Here is a 17,438-nt window from a genome sequence, read left to right as displayed (position 1 = left end):
CTCCACGCAAGATCTCACCCCGTGGGGTCAAAATGATCACAAGACCGGTGAGCAAAGATCCCAGAACCACACGGGGGGACCGAGTCCATGACCTGCAGAGAGCTGGGACCAAAGTAACAAAGGCTACATGTCCAGGCCCGTCTGAAGTCTGCTAGAGAGCATTTAGATGATCCAGAAGAGGATTGGGAGAATGTCATATGGTCAGATGAAACCAAAATAGAACTTTTTGGTAAAAACTCAACTAGACGTGTTTGGAGGAGAAAGAATGCTGAGTTGCATCCAAAGAACACCTGCTGTGAAACATGGGGGTGGAAACATCATGCAAAGGGACCAGGACGACTGATCCGTGTAAAGGAAAGAATGAATGGGGCCATGTATCGTGAGATTTTGAGTGACAACCTCCTTCCATCAGCAAGGCCTGTTGGCTCACAGTAGGCCTATCGCCATGTTAATTCAAAGATGAACTAAATATAAAGATAAATTTATTAAGAATGATAAAGATGGGTTTATTATTATATATATTATATAAAAATAATTATTTTAAATCTTGTTTTTTGCCTTAATCTATGGTCTGTGTCCTTTCGTTCATCCATTTACACCTATAGGGCCCATTCTATTTGTCAGTTTGAAGACCTTGCTGCACGAGCAACCTGTTAGGGGCTGGTGACAGAAGAGGTTACCAGCCCCTAATAGTCAAATAACCAACTTTTATCATAAGATAACACTCTTTGGTACATATAAATAAGGTTTTTTGGGGATTGGTCTCCTAACTTTAATAATAAGAGAAAAGTATAAACATACCTTTTGGATTTTTCCTTTCAAATTTAATTTCCGCCTAAATTGTATCTGTTTGATTGTATATTTTACAAAGATGGACAAAGGTATTGGTACAAAATGTGCTTTAGTGTATGCTTTGCCTCACCCTGAACATATATGATCCTTATTTCCAGATATACACGTGATAAGGTTGACATGGCCCCCTTCAGAGGAGCCTACATTTTCACTATTTTCGGTTATGGGAAGGTTCCATACATCAACCAATTTTTTTTATTTTGCAGTAAAATATTTTTATACAACAATCCGTTTCATATATTACAGATATTAAAGTAATGAAAAAACATAGTTGTGCTTTGTTCTACCTCGGGTAGGGGTATCTCGATAACTAAAGCCTTTTTGGGGGGTTTGTTCCTCTACTATTCCTGGTTCATCTGTTTTATGTTAAGTATCGTGTTTTAAAGCGTAGACATTAAGCTGTTTTATTAAAATTATCATTTTTTAAACCATGTCTATTTTAAGATTCTCAAAAGCATTTCCTGATTCTTTCATGTTTCCTTCTCTTCCAGCAGAACGTGGTCTGCAGGAGGTTTTAGATGAACATAGGCTCAGTCTGAGGAGGAGATGTGAACGTGTGACTGAAGGAACTGATCAAAGTGAAACCCTCCTCAACAGGATCTTCACTGAGCTCTACATCACACAAGGCCAGAGTGAAGAGGTTAATACCCAGCACGAGGTGAGGCAGCTGGAGACGGCTTCCAAGAAGGAGACCCTCCATGACACTCCAATCAAGTGCCAGGACATCTTTAAAGCCTCACCGGACCAGCAGACTCCCATCAGATCGGTCCTGACCAACGGAGTCGCTGGAGTTGGAAAAACCTTCTCGGTGCAGAAGTTCACTCTGGACTGGGCCGAGGGTTTGGAGAACCAGGATGTGAGTCTGGTGATCCCGCTCTCCTTCAGGGAGCTGAACCTGATCAAAGGTGAGCAGTGCAGTCTTCTCAGGCTGCTCCATGTCTTCCATCCGACCTTACAGGAGGTCACAGCAGAGCAGCTGGCTGTCTGCAAAGTGCTGCTCATCTTTGACGGCCTGGATGAAAGCAGACTTTCTCTGGACTTCAGAAACAGTGAGGTTGTGTCTGAGGTCTCTCGGCCGTCCTCAGTCAACGTGCTGCTGACAAACCTCATCAGGGGGAAGCTGCTTCCCTCGGCTCTCGTCTGGATAACTTCCAGACCTGCAGCGGCCAATCAGATCCCTCCTGAGTGTGTGGACAGGGTGACAGAAGTACGAGGCTTCACTGACGCCCAGAAGGAGGAGTACTTCAGGAGGAGATGGAGTGATGAAGACCTGTCCAGCAGAATCATCTCTCACATCAAGAGCTCCAGGAGCCTCCACATCATGTGCATGATCCCAGTCTTCTGCTGGATCACTGCTGCAGTTCTGGACCACATGTTGGCTACAGACCAGAGAGGAGAGCTGCCCCAGACCCTCACTGACATGTACTCACACTTCCTGCTGGTCCAGACCAAGAGGAAGAAGCAGAAGTATGAAGAGGGTCATGAGACGAGTCCACATTGGCTGACGAAGCCTGACAGGGAGGTTCTTCTGAAGCTGGGGAGGCTGGCGTTTGAACATCTGGAGAAAGGAGACATCATGTTCTACCAAGAAGACCTGGAGCGCTGTGGTCTTGGTGTCACCGAGGCCTTGGTGCACTCAGGAGTTTGTACAGAGATCTTCAAAAGAGAGAGTGTGATCTTCCAGAAAACAGTCTACTGCTTTGTTCATCTGAGCGTCCAGGAGTTTCTGGCTGCAGTCTACATGTTGCACTGTTACACCAACAGAGACACAGCGGTACTGAAGGACTTCCTGCAGAGAGACTTGGACGATGAAAACATGTTTAGCACTGATCAGGAGTACTCATCCCTGGATGTCTTCCTAAAGAGAGCCATGGAGAAATCCCTCCAAAGTGAAAATGGCCACCTGGACCTGTTTGTCCGCTTTCTCCACGGCCTCTCTCTGGAGTCCAACCGGAGACGCTTAGGAGGCCTGCTGGGTTGCACAGACAACCATCCAGACACCATCCAGAGAGCCATCAACAACCTGAAGGAGATGAGAAGTGATTCCTCTCCTGAAAGGAGCATCAACATCTTCCACTGTCTGACAGAGATGAAGGACCTCTCAGTGCATCAGCAGATCACAGAGTTCCTGAAGTCAGAGAACAGATCAGAGAAGGAACTCTCTGAGATCCACTGCTCTGCTCTGGCCTACATGCTGCAGATGTCAGAGGAGGTTCTGGATGAGTTTGACCTGACGAAGTACAACACATCTGAGGAGGGACGACAGAGACTGATTCCAGCTGTGAGGAACTGCAGGAAGGCACAGTAAGTCCAGATGTGAATAACTTTATAAACTAGATCAGAAGTTTAGTTTTTCAAATATCAGTTATTCTATTTATTATAATAATTATTACCTTTTACAGTTTTCAGTTCTCTTCATATTCCTTGCCAAACGAAGGAAGGACTTTAGAGGTGTTCTCACAGCAGCATGTTTCAGTTATCAGTGAATGCAGTCATTCAGATATCATTCAGTTTGTTCAACATCTGTTTTTACCACAATGTTTAAGAGATTAAAATAAGATCTGACACGCTGACGATGAATATAGAAAACTCTATTATTATTATTATTATTATTATTATATTAAGTTGACTAACAGAAAATGAACTTGTTTTATCAAATTCATGAAGTTAATATAATGTTTCCTCTCTTTATGCTATCTCTTTTTGTAATATTTGTGTGACAGACTTTCTAACTGTGGACTCTCAGAGACTGAATGTGAAGTCGTGGCCTCGGCTCTGAAGTCGGACCCCTCCCACCTGAGAGCTCTGGACCTGAGTGAGAACAGGCTGCAGGATTCAGGAGTGAAGCTGCTGAGTTCTGGACTAACGAGTCCAAACTGCAGACTGGAGGCTCTCAGGTCAGTTCAATAACTGGATACAATAATATCATTATTATAATTATAGATATATTTTTCGGTATTTATCATTTGTAGAATTTTCCTGAGAACAATACCTTTTCAATATTGTTTTCTGATTTAGCTAATGGTTTAATCAGTGATTAATGAGTCAGAGAAGATGCTGTCAGTACTGATGAGCTGGGAGATAGAGGGGACTATTCTCTACAACACGGGGTGAGATCGTCTCCTTTGTGATCGTGTTTTTCCTTTTTTTTATGTGGATTAAAAATACAAACAATTCCGTTTTGCTGCCGACGGGCGCGGTAGCAGCAGCCTTTCTCAATGAACTATAGTGGCCTGGATTAGGCTCTAAAGACAATTTCGGTTTATCGCCGAGTGGACTTTTTGTTGAGTTTTGTTTATGTTGTTGCTTGGCTGAGAAACTGATAATATATCAATCAATCAATCAATCAATCAATCAATCAATCAATCAATCAATCAATCAATGTTTATTTATATAGCCCAATATCACAAATGTTACATTTGTATCAGTGGACTTCACAGTTTGTACAGAATATCAGTATGGCAATACGACACCCTGTGTCCTTAGACCCTCTGTCCTTAGACCCTCTGTCCTTAGACCCTCTGTCCTCAGACCCTCTGTCCTTAGACCCTCTGTCCTCAGACCCTCTGTCCTCAGACCCTCTGTCCTCAGACCCTCTGTCCTTAGACCCTCTGTCCTTAGACCCTCTGTCCTCAGACCCTCTGTCCTCAGACCCTCTGTCCTCAGACCCTCTGTCCTCAGACCCTCTGTCCTTAGACCCTCACATCGTACAAGGAAAAACTTCTGAAGAAAACCCAGTTTAAGGGAACATGGGAGAAACCTCAGGGAGAGCAGCAGAGGAGGATCCTCTCCCAGGACGGACAGACGTGCAATAGATGCCGTGTGTAAATTGAAAAGATAATACATTTGCAACATAGGTAGTCCAGATGTTTGGAAATGCATGTGTGTATAATAGGAAGATGAATCCACGAGGATATCCATCCAGGACCGATGATCCAGGACCACAGCCACGACTCAAGATCCAGCGCTCGCGATCCAGGACACAGGACCGCAGGATCATCCATGACTCCGGATCCCGGCGTATAGAGACACCAAAAAGAAAGAGATGTGGGGAAGCTGGGTTAATGGGACATGAGAGGACACAGGTACAGACAGAGAGAAGAAGAAGTAAGATGTCCCCCGACAAACTGATAATATATATTTTGTTGTTGTTGAAAAGAACAAAAAACTATGAATATTTGATTATTGTTATTATTAGGTCCCTAGATTGGTCAATGATTGAACCAGGGCCAGTTTTCTCCTGAGCAGCTCCTCGGCCAGTGCGAAGGACGTGAACAAATTGTCACAGCTAATGATGTGTCCCTGGAGCCCCTCTGTCATCTCCAGGACCACCCTCATCCCCTGGTTGACTTCAGAAGAACTGCCAGCTGCTTTGCCTGTATACACCTGCAGTCTCTTTTTGACCTGTAAACACCGGCCAAAATGAGCAGCCCCACGTAAGCCTGCAGTTCCTCTGTGTCCACATCTCGCCACTCTGCAATTGACCGTCTCCCATGCAGGTTTGTCATGGACACAATATGCTGCAGGATGTCATCCGTCAGCAGCAGTGCAAAGCTGGATGCCGGGTCACTGATTCGGGCGACAGCATAGTGTGTTGGTCCCGGGGTCAAACTTGTGGCTGCTGGGACGTAGCGGAGCGTCTCAGTGTTTGTGGGAGACCAAAACACTTTTCCATTTTCTGAAGTCCATCCTGCAGCTGCTTCCTCCATCTCCCCTCCGCTCTCAGATTCAGATGAGTCGGAGTTGGACTCTAGCTGGTCTGTTCCCACCTCTGAGGCGTCCTCCGTGGACTCTGAGGCCTCTTCTGTGTCAGCCTCAGAGTCTACGGAGGAGGATGAGGAGCCATCCTCGAAATCAGAGTGCATGAGGATGTCCAGAGCCTCCTGTGTGCTGTAATGCCTTGCCATCTCCAAAAAGACTACTCCTGCACTGATAGTAATACTTATAACTAGGGCTGCAACAAACGACTAATTTGATAATCGATTAATCTATCGATTAATGAAACGATTAATCGATTATTCGGATTGTTAAGGTTTTAACTGTACTACTACTTATATCGATACCGCTTATCGATCCGGTCCTTTTAACGATAGTATTAACGGTTCTTTTGACAAGAAATAAGGTAAACTAACTAAACTAATTGTGAACAAAACTAACATTGCTTTTTATTTTAATTAAATGCATAATATTTCACATCAAAAGAAACAACAATGTTTTAACAAATCATATTAAATAATGTGATGACAGAACTGTGAACAGAATAGCTGAAACTTTAACAAACTAAATAACTCAGTTTCCTCTAATCATTAACCCATGTTTGTATAACTGAGTTAACTCCGTGTGTTGCTGCTAGCATACAGAACACCTGACGTGGAAAAGTTACTCGTGGGCGGGGCTACAGAGCTGCTAGAAAGACAGTGGAACCCGGTGCATTCCTCCGTCTGGATGTGGAGCACTTTTGCTAAATGTTTAGACAAATTGCTCGTGTTACCGCCCTTACATGATAAACTGTTATTGCACTTTTGGTAACGAGCATTGTCCACATCGAGACGGCTAAAGTTTAACCACACCTCGGAGCGCGTTCTCTCCGCCATCTCCTCCGTGTGTGTGTGTTGCATGCATGTAGCGCTAGCAGCTGCGTGTGTGTGTAAACTGCCCCGCCCCCTCGCAAGCAGGCGGGGGAGAGATCTCTCGTCTGAATTGGGAAGATCGAAAATACATTATAGACGCATTTTGTAGTCATATTGCATATTAGAAACGGAGTTGGCGACACTAAGACTGCGATATAATGTTTATGTAGCAATAATACATATGACATATGTTTTAAATGTCTCCTGTACCGATAACAAAGAGCGATAACGTTGGAGTTTAACGGGGTGTAGAACACACGTGATGACGTCACCAACTAATCGACGACTGAATTAGTTGCCAACTAATTTGGTAATCGATTTTAATCGATTAAGTCGATTAGTTGTTGCACCCCTACTTATTACCATGACTGCAGTGCACCTGCACAAACAACCTGAGCGAGAACCAAAACAAAGTCCAATTTTGTTATGGTTCTCACAACTCATTGTTTTTATTATTGAATTAGATTATTACGCAGTGTGGCCTTCTAAGAGAAAAGTATTTTGAAGTTGGACACACACACACACACACGCACGCACGCACACACACACACACACACACACAAACACGCAATACGACCAAATGGGCCGATTGTTCAGGCCCTTAATACGTCCTATAATTAAGTTTTAAAGTTTTCGCCCTCGAGTGCTCCCGTTGAATGCAAACGTTACAGAGGGTCGTTTATTCACAAATAACCCTCTCTGTAAAATCCTAAATTGTAGGATAGTTTGGCATTAAAACGCTTTTTGATTAGATTTCTAGCGAGAAGTGTATATTGTACTTTTAGAATCCACGTCCAGTCGATATGTAGGATCTATAGTTTGATAGATATTACGAAGATGATTTGAGGTTTCGTCAGGAGAACGTGTTTATGCGGCAGCCTCCATGTAAAGTTACGGGTTGAAAACAGTATTTCCGGTCTCGACGTTTTCATAATAAAACCAATGATCTAAGAATTTAACCGTGATATCTGCAGAACTCATCCACTAAAAACCATCAGTTTATCCTAGTTAATTATACGACATTTATTCGTTTAAATTGTGTACAATGCTTTTGTGTTTTTCCCATAGGTTTTTCTCTTTCGATTCTGAGACACCTTTCTTTTTTCAAAGGCTAAAACATCAATTGTTTTAGCCGCAATGCATGTTGGGATATGGTGTTTATATGATATGAAATCGGACAACTTTTAAAAAAAAATTAAATAATACTTTATTCTGAGTGTTCTTGCTTTTCTATTTGAAAGTCATCACATAACGGCATTGTAATACACGGTTCGGCTGCATTAAATATTACAGATCTGCCGTAGATATTTATTTATAGAGCCCTGATGAGAAGACCTTTTGACAAACTGGAAGAGATGCCGCCAAAACTGAATACGTGACGTGGATCATAAATATATCAGCAATTAAACAACATCTTCCATTTCTTTTCACACAATACGTCTCCTTGCAGTATCAACACTAATTCGGCTGACTTTTATATTTGATCCAATTGGTAGATAGGTTATATTTACACCATAACGGTGCACAGCTGATAGAAAGGGATTTTGTTGTTGTTTTTAAAGATATTATTTACTACCTTTCCAACTCCTCATGTAGTTGACTGTTACAGGTCTAAACAGGTTCATGGTACAATGCATAAGCTTCACATCGAGAGACTGAAACTGTATTTTCCTTTACCGTTCTGTTTTAATTTCACAATAAAGTTAATAGTCAGGGCTGCACATAACTGGTGCGCATGCGCAAAAATTGAGAGCGAGAGAGGAAGAGAGAGAGGAAGAGGGAGAGGGAGAGGGGTGAAAAGGGAGTTACATTTACTTAATTATGAATGTTGTTACATCAAGGCCGAAAATTAGGATGAGCCCCAACGGTCAAAAATGTTTTTTTCCCTCCCAGAGCTGTCAGCGCAGCGCCTCCCCAGATCTAGCGCCCTAGGCGAACATCTATAACGCCAGTGCGACGGGCCGACCCTGAGTTCATATGCAACTCGCAAATATCTCTCCTCTCTTTTCTCTTTTCTCTTCTCCCTTCTCTCTCTTCTCTCCCTCGCTTTCTCTCAATTTTGGTACGCAAATGCGCCTTTTTTCAAATGACCCGGTGCTCTTTTCTTGGCGGAGGTGCGCATGCGCACCAGTTATGTGCAGCCCTCCATATTATGTTTGATATTATGTTTTATTAACTACACCACTGTTTTTTTCACCCACACCGCCTAGTGGTTAAAGCACGTTATTGAATTTTGTTGTTGAATACGTTTTATTTGATGAAAACATTTAAATATTAAGAGTAGCCTACATACTCAATTGGGGGAAAGTAGAAGGCATGATAGAAATATAGAATAGAAAATATCAAGAAGATACAGTAGTGATCTCTACAATAAAACAGTTTAGTGCAGGACGTCCAAAGACATTAACAGGAGGATGTGCAAAACAGACAAACTGATAAGGCTTTATTTAAACATTAAAGATTACTTTTTTTGAATAAGAAAAAAACGTTGGGGTTATCCACAGATAAATATGAAGTCTGACAAAGTACTTAACGTCCAATATATTGCATAGTTTATTTTGGCACTTGACAATCACCTTCCCTGAATTTGAATACGAAAACGTCTTATAAAGACACGTGCCATAGAACATGTTGCGAAACACACAATAGCCAGCCTGTGTAGTTCTGGCTATTTTGGAATATCTGCCGTGGTTCCATTCCATTTCAAAGAGCTGTTGACGCTCAGCGTAACCTTGTCACACTGCCACTCCAACATCCAATCACAGGGCTTGATGACTAATCACAGGGTTTGTAAAGCAAGGCGGATGTTGTAGTCCCAAACGATAGCTGGGGATTCTGGGTAGTGTAGTGTCTTCGGAAACTGTAGTGTCTAAATTCCGAAAAAACTATTTGTTTCTCTGAATCGAAGGTTAAAAACAAAAGCATTGTACACAATTTAAACAAATCAATAATGTGTAATTAACAAGGATAAACTGATGTTTTTTAGTGGATGAGTAATGCAGATATCACTGTGTACTCATTGGACAGTGAGGGGAATATATCCAGTTTTATTATGAAAACTTCGAGACCGGAAAAACTGTTTTAACTTTACATGGAAGCTGCCGCATATACACGTTATCCTGCCGCATACCTCAAATCATCTTCGTAATATCTATCAAACTATAGATCCTACACATCGACTGGACGTGGATTCTAAGAGTACAATATACACTTCTCGCCAGAAATCGAATCAAAAAGCATTTTAATGGACAAACTATTCCACAATTTAGGATTTTCCAGAGAGGGTTATTTGTGAATAAACGTCCCTCCGGAGCGTTTGCAATGAACGGGACGGGAGCATGTTGTTCCTTACAAGAAACAACATACACTTTAAAACGCGTCTCTGGGTCGTAATAAGGGCTTGAACAATTGGCCTATATGGTCGTTTTTTGTAGGAGCGACACACACATATCATTTCAGTAGCAAGTGACCATTGCAGAAAACAGTAAAAAGTGTGACATTTTGCTGCAGGCTTCAAAGGGTAAAAATTATCGCCATCTTGTAGACCAGAGGTGCCCAGTACGTCGACGGGGGCAATGCTGGTAGACCGCGAGTCATTCATTAAAATGAGCGGATGCATGTCAATTTAAATCAATACATAAAACTATTTTTTAAATCAATAAAATCATTTTCTAAATCCATAAAAGGATTTCAATTATTATTGGGAGTCATGTCGTTACTTTGTTGAGAATGTGGCCGTGTGTAATAAGCGGGATAATGTGCAGATTGCATAATGTGCCGCAAACAAAAAAAAAAAACGGCTCGTTCGCGGGCGAGAGCCGGCTCCCGTCGTTCACGAGAGAGAGAGCAGAGAGAGCAGAGAGAGCAGAGAGAGGAGCCAGCGAGAGAGAGATAGAGAAGAGAGAGAGAAGAGAGAGAGAGAGAGGAGACGAAGAGAGAGAGAGAGAGAGAGAGAGAGAGAGAGAGAGAGAGAGAGAGAGATTTCATTATAACTTTGAGAGACTGTTCATAGCAGTCTGGTGTCTACGTTGAGTGTTCTACTCGTTTATTGTATTCCTTGTACTTATATTTGTGTTTTATGTTTAAGATTTCAGGACATGGAGAGTGGTTTCTTAGCCTGCTTGTTATCTGTTTCTTAACAGAGAGAGAGAGAGAGAGCGAAATAGGTAAGGGATAATGTGCTGCGACGCTCGGCATCGGCATGAAGGTGCTATTGACCAAGTCGCTGCACATTATCCCGCTTATTACACGGCCACATTCTCAACAAAGTAACGTTATGACTCCCAATATTAATTGAAATGCTTTTATGGATTTAGAAAATGATTTTATTGATTTAAAAAATAGTTGTATGTATTGATTTAAATTGACATGCATCCGCGAAGAAAAATAGTCCGATGTTACTGTTTGAACTAACGTGGCAACGGCAGGAACTGCTTCGATAGCGTTTTTGAGGAGCTTTCTGATTACAGATTTGAAAACATCGCTGCTTGCTTTAAAAGTAGCACAATTCATGATGTCAAACCTTGGAAAGTATCTCGATATCCCTGCCCTGATGCCAAAGTAACTGCACACTGTATGTTTTGCCATTTGATGTATATGTCTGGACCGCTGCGTAAAAAGGAGGGTTTCTGCCCGTTACTTCTCCGCTGTGTCCTTGTCCCTCTTGTCTTTTTCTTTTCTTCACTGGGGACTCATCAGCCACTAACTATTACTCCAAATTACTGTGCTCTCCAAATATATTAAAATGAATGTTAAAATCCTCCATGTTGCTATCACACGACAGCGGAAAACTAAAGACAATCAGACAGTTTGCTTGCTTTTCAAACTGTTACATTTGAAAAACAGTGAGAGCGTCTCTTGTCAGTTTGAAAAGCCAACGGTAGGACCTGCTTGCGTTTTTGAGGAGCTTTTTGATTACAGATTTGAAAACATCGCTCCTTGCTTTAAAAGTAGCACACTTCATGATGTCAAACCTTGGAAAGTATCTAGATATCCCTGCCCTAATGACAAAGTAACTGGCAAGTGAATATGTGTCGCCGTTTGATGTCTATGTCTGGACCGCTGCGTAAAAAGGAGGGTTTCTGCCCCGTTACTTCTCCGCTGTTTTTCTTGTCCCAGTTCCAAAAGCAAACTGCATGCAGTTTGCTTTTCGGCCCAACTGTATACAGTTAAATCGACCGGACTTCTTTCTGAAGATGTGAGCGTCCTTAACAACGGTCAATAAGTCCTTGACAGCGGTCTGTCTGTTCGGTATTAACAACGTGTCACGTGTTCTGAATTGACCAATCAGAATCGAGTATTCAACTAAGCCATGTAATAAAGAGAGGTTAACATGCCATTTTAGTTTTATGTATTCATGTATTTGTTTCTGTTCAAGAACCCAAATAGAGTTGTTGTAGTTATCCCATGTATACATGACACGTGTTATTCAGCTCCTTGCAATTTGGGATTTTATTTTTGGTTGGTAGACCTCGGTGAGCTGGTCATTTCAAAAGTAGCCCACCGGCCCAAAAAGTGTGGGCACCCCTGTTGTAGACCAATGTGAAAATTGAAAGCTAGAAGTCCAAAATGAAACCTTAACATAAAGGAAATCAAGAGTTTATGATAAGATAAATGTGGGGTCAAAAAAAAGCATTTTCAATGGGGCATTTTTTGCCGCTAGGAACAAATGTATCAGTTTTTATGTAGCTTAGCCATTTTAGGCTAATTTAATACAACTAAAAAAGAAAATCCTCTGGCATGTTTGAGCAATATTCATTCAACACAGCCAAAATGGCATGAACATCAAAACCCGAATGGCTGAGAAATGGCCCCAGGGACTCTTAATAACGCATACAACCCGTCTTTGTTTATTTGTGAATGTGTGGGTTGATATAGAAGACAGTGCAAGGGAAACTTCTGCAGCAAAGGAGAGTCAGGACTCAGAGACACGAGGAGAGTTGGAGTTTGATGTCAAACACTGGTAGTTTATTACAAGCATCGGCCGGAGAGTTCATATCACAAGTCACAGCAGCAAAAGGTTCTGACTGCACGGGTGGGTTGCCATGTCAATTCTGATCAGCCTCTCATCTTGGTAGACCTTTTAACTAGCTTCACAGAGAGTCAACCCACATATTGGGGGAAGGTATTAGGGGTGTTGAAAATAATCATTTCTACGATGCATTGCGATGCAGACGTGGACGATTCGGTATCGATGCAGTGACGGAAGATAATCGGTTATAGAGTAGTAACGTTGCTTCCTGATTTTCCGGCCGCGGCTTTACTATAATGTTTTTTTTTTCTGTCACTTTAATATCAAATCGGTCGGTGCCGCAGAGATCAGGGAACAGACGGGACAGCGGCACAGCGACACCAAACACGGAGCAGTCTGCTTTATCCACCAACACAAGAACACCAGTCCAGAACCCACAGCAGAAGGACCGCTCTGAATCACTCGTGTCGCTGCGGCTCAGAGACACAGACAGGGATTTATGTTTTTCAAAAATAATCGCATTACAATCATGTCAGGTTTTTGGTGGATTTAATTAAGTGTTGGATTGCAAAGTATGAATGCCCTCTAGCAATTTTCAGACGATATATACGTGTGTAAAGTTTGTGAAGGCAGGAGCTAGAAGCTGCAGCTAGACTGCAGAAGCATTATTTTTTTTGTTTTGAGGATGGAACAACTTCACACAGATATAGGTACAGCTATACAATTCATTTATTTTGGTTTATAAATTAATGTCAAGACATTTATGTTATTGATTTCTGAAGCACTTTCTAAATAATAAAAAGAGAGTTCATATGTATTTACTGCATGCATGCATTGATGAAAAATAAGCCATGTGCAGTAATATAGAAAATTGAGGATGCAACGCATTGGTATGAATCGTGATGCATCAGGATATCGAATTGAATCGAATCGTTGACAGGATAATCGTAATCGAATCGAATCGTGAGACCAGTGAAGATGCACAGCCCTAGAAGGTATACGTGAACACCTGGAGGCACTGAATCACTTTTCACTCTATGGCTCTGTGACCGAGAGTTGACCGGTCATAAAACAGGTAATGTCAACAATAGCTGAGACTTCCCATTCCTTAAGACAGATAACTGACTTAGGGTTCGTCGTAAAACGTCAACAGGCAATAAAGTTAAATATCTTGGGAGTAATGAAGAATTATTCTTTGACACTTAGGGAGAGAGAAGAAATATTCTCGAACAGACCACTTCGGAATATTTTGTAGAAAGAGTAGCTTCTCCGTTTACCATTTCTATTTTGCCTTTATAATAGTATTTCGTGTCAAGAACCCCTTGTGCGTAATAAACACATCTATTTGTAATAGTTGATTGTTACAGGAGATGAAGGAGTTGTTAAACATCTGATGAGAGAAACTGCTGCAGAGAGTTTGAGATCATCAGGGATTTGTTTCTACATCATTGCTGAAGCTTCAGCTCTGAACAGATTATTAAACCTGGAGTTATTTCAAACAGGAACATTGTTTTCTAAAGTGACATCATGTTTTCTCTATTCAGACTGAGGAGCTGCAGGTTGTCAGAGATCAGCTGTTCTGCTCTGATCTCAGCTCTGAAGTCCAACCCCTCCCATCTGAGAGATCTGGACCTGAGTGGCAACGAGCTGCGGGACTCAGGAGTGAAGCTGCTGAGAGATATTCTGGAGAGTCCAGACTGCAGACTGGAGACCCTCAGGTCAGTTCTCCATCTGTAACTTCTGTGCTGAGATGAAGAGAGTTGTGTTGACTGAGCTGCAGCCATCAGGCTGATATCACTCTGATCCTCCCTGAGCATCTTAACGCTGACTATCCTACCCTGCATAATGCCCTCATCTCTAACACCTGGAACTCATCTTATATTCTGCTGCAAGCTTTAAATAAATGATATACAAAATACATCAAGAACATATTTCTATTAAAACTCCTAAACACTAATATGTTCTGAAGCTGCACGATGCTTCTACTGACTGAATAGTTCAAACTGAAGATGCTGTGATTTGATGACTCCACTATTCCTAAAATAAATACTCTGGATGTTTTTCTTCACATTTCTTCAAAACTCATCCTGAAATATTTGTGGTCTTTGTAAACGTTGAGATCTTGAGTTGGATCAGTTTCTGTGGGTTCTATTGGTCTGGCTGCACATCATGAGTTAGTGTAGATGGAGCAGATGTGAAGTCACCTCTTTATTATTGAAGCACGTTGTCTTTAATATCAATGAGAGATCTTTTCACTGTTTCTCGTACAGTTTCTACCTGTTGGAGTTTCCACTTTCCAACCTTCTTCAGCTCTGATCACATTATTAAACCTGGAGTTATTTCAAACAGGAACATTGTTTTCTAAAGTGACATCATGTTTTCTTTATTCAGTCTGAGTGGCTGCAGCTTGTCAGAGATCAGCTGTTCGGCTCTGGCCTCAGCTCTGAAGTCCAACCCCTCCCATCTGAGAGATCTGGACCTGAGTGGCAACGAGCTGCAGGACTCAGGAGTGAAGCTGCTGAGAGATCTCCTGCAGAGTCCAGACTGCAGACTGGAGACCCTCAGGTCAGTGAGGGCTCTCTGCTGGTTCAGCAGTATTGTAACATGGAGGTGTTTCTCTCACTGGGATCACAACAAGTCAGTGATGTTTCCCACTGACTGCAGGCTCTTTCTTTCATTCTTCCTAAAACCATATATTGTAAGGTTGAGAACCACTGGTATACAGTGTACTCCCCTCAGATGGTGTCAGGCTACAGAAACATTCAAATGTCTCAATCACAGAAATAAAACATAGGTGTAGTCCTTTAGGCGATTCATGAGGAACCGTTACATATTAAGTACATATATTGTAGAAGTACATGTAGTACATACATATTAATGCTTGAACAAAATAGGTGAACTAAAATCCAGCTCTGGGATCGTGGAGGAATATAAATATCTCAGTTTTCCTTGAAGCAGAAGACAGGAAGTGATTCACAGAGCAGATGTTATCAGTAGCAGAGTCACTACATTTATAAGACCTCTGAAGTGATTGTTGGTTATTTAATAAAAGTGTTTTCCTGTTTATCTTCCAGGTCCACGAGTGGAAACGTCCCAGAGAAATGTTGCTTTTTGCAGTGAAAACCTGATCTGAGCATTTTCCAAGCAGCAAAGAAAACAAGAACAGAGGCCTGTCCTACGAAGCCGGTTCAACCTCACCTGATATGTTTGAGTTAGCCGGTCGGCCTAATCCAAAACATACGCGCTCTCGCTAAACGGTCCTACGACGCTGGTTATCAAGTGGATCGCTCAGCCAGCCGTGTCCTATCTAGCTAGGTGTTCACATGAGAGGGGTGGGATCTGGAGCATTCGACCAATCACAAACATGGAGAAGCTACTGACAGCGCAGCGTCATACTTCCTGAATGAAAAGTGAACTTTAATACTAGTCATATGAAGAACATCCATGACTTAAACACTTGATCAGGATCAAAGCCTCAGAGCTGCAGCTGCAAGGTGAACACAGCTGGAACAGAACACGTGTTTGAATGCGTTCATTAACAGGTTTATGATTTCACTGCCCGTCTAAAACACGATCTGACTTTCATTAGATTTGTCTCGAGTGTTTCCTCAACTTAATGTGTTGCTAAAATAATGCTTCTCATACAGTCTGTGACGCTGTGAGTGTTGCACGGCCAGATACGGCTCAGCTGACTCAGATCAGGAGATATATGATACATTATGAAGTGATATGCCGCGGACTGTACTTAATGTACTCTGATCCGGTTACTTATGTTGTGGCCGATATTTAATAAGCTTTCTTAACGCTAATGTTATAATAGTCAGATTGCTCTGAAGATGGAGGTGATATTCTATTCATGTTCACGTTCACACAGTCGGTGATTTTGGCCGGCCGTCTTTCCTGCAACCGCAGTTTATACTGTATTTCCTCCTCACACTGAGCTCTGATTGGTCAGCAGACATGGTGCTTCCGCTGAGTTGATCTCTTATCCTGGAACATATCCTGCTTCGGAGCACAGACTAGGTTCCAGGATAAGTCACCATGGAGATCTAGCCCGCTAAAAAGTGAACCAGCTTCGTAGTACCAGAAATCCCATAAGTTATCTTGCTAAACGAAAATCCTGCTTCGTAGTATACCCCCCAGGTTAGCCGCTCAGCATAAGTTACCATGGAGATCTAGCCCGCTAAAAAGAGAACCAGCTTCGTAGGACCGGAAACCCAGAGTTTTCCCTGAAGTTAGCCGCGAAGAGAAAATCCTGCTTCGTAGTACAGGCCTCTGGTGAAACAGGCTTTGGATAACACACCTCTCGCTGCTACGCTGGCTAACGTTGTTGTTGTTGTTGTTGTTGTTGTAGTACACAGCAAGTCAGCTGTGCTCTGTATGAGGATAAAGACACACGGTGAATTGTAAATTGTTTGCAAAGTAGAACATGTGTTTAGAGTTTGAGACTGGAGCTGAGCTTTGCCTCACAGTCCGTTTCAATCATTGAGATGTGTCATCAATTAAAAACCAAAATATGATAGTCTACTTTTACTGCCCTCGTTTCACAACAACTGGGAATGTGACGGCATCAACAGCGTGTCGGCCATCTTTGGAGGATACCAGCGAATGCAACCATAAGACTAATTATTACAGCGAGCTAAACAGCGATAACCCTTTTAGCTATACCCGTGAAAAAGATGTTTAAAATGTGAGCATAAAGGATGTGTTTGTGATGTAAAGAAGTCTATTTTACCGCCTTAGTTTGAGCCGCTGAGCAGCAATGCCATTCAGAATAAATGTACTTTTTCACAATATTATATAATTTATTTGTTGTTTTTTGCATCCATGAATTTATACAGAATATTCACTTTCATAACCTTAACACCAGGGCTGCACAATTTGGAAAAAAAGCCCAATTGCAATCATTTTGACTGAATTGATTTGATTCTAGATATTAGAGGTTATGACTGAGCAATGGCTCGCATTACAAAATAGCACTAGAG

The 17,438-nt window shown here is 42.0% G+C and overlaps 1 protein-coding gene across 1 annotated transcript; it reads left to right on the top strand.

Moving 5' to 3' along the window:
* Positions 1-1,324: 1,324 nt before the first annotated feature.
* Positions 1,325-17,223, top strand: LOC117442459 (protein NLRC3-like). The gene is made up of 5 exons (XM_034078463.2): positions 1,325-3,156; positions 3,576-3,749; positions 13,998-14,171; positions 14,845-15,018; positions 15,528-17,223. The coding sequence occupies exons 1-5, from the start codon at positions 1,325-1,327 to the stop codon at positions 15,571-15,573; spliced, it is 2,400 nt and encodes a 799-aa protein (XP_033934354.1). The 3' UTR covers positions 15,574-17,223.
* The last annotated feature ends 215 nt before the right edge of the window (positions 17,224-17,438 follow it).

Source organism: Pseudochaenichthys georgianus, unplaced genomic scaffold, assembly GCF_902827115.2.
Source record: "Pseudochaenichthys georgianus unplaced genomic scaffold, fPseGeo1.2 scaffold_433_arrow_ctg1, whole genome shotgun sequence".
Taxonomy (NCBI): Eukaryota; Metazoa; Chordata; class Actinopteri; order Perciformes; family Channichthyidae; genus Pseudochaenichthys; species Pseudochaenichthys georgianus.
This window is presented reverse-complemented; position numbering and strand designations above follow the sequence as displayed.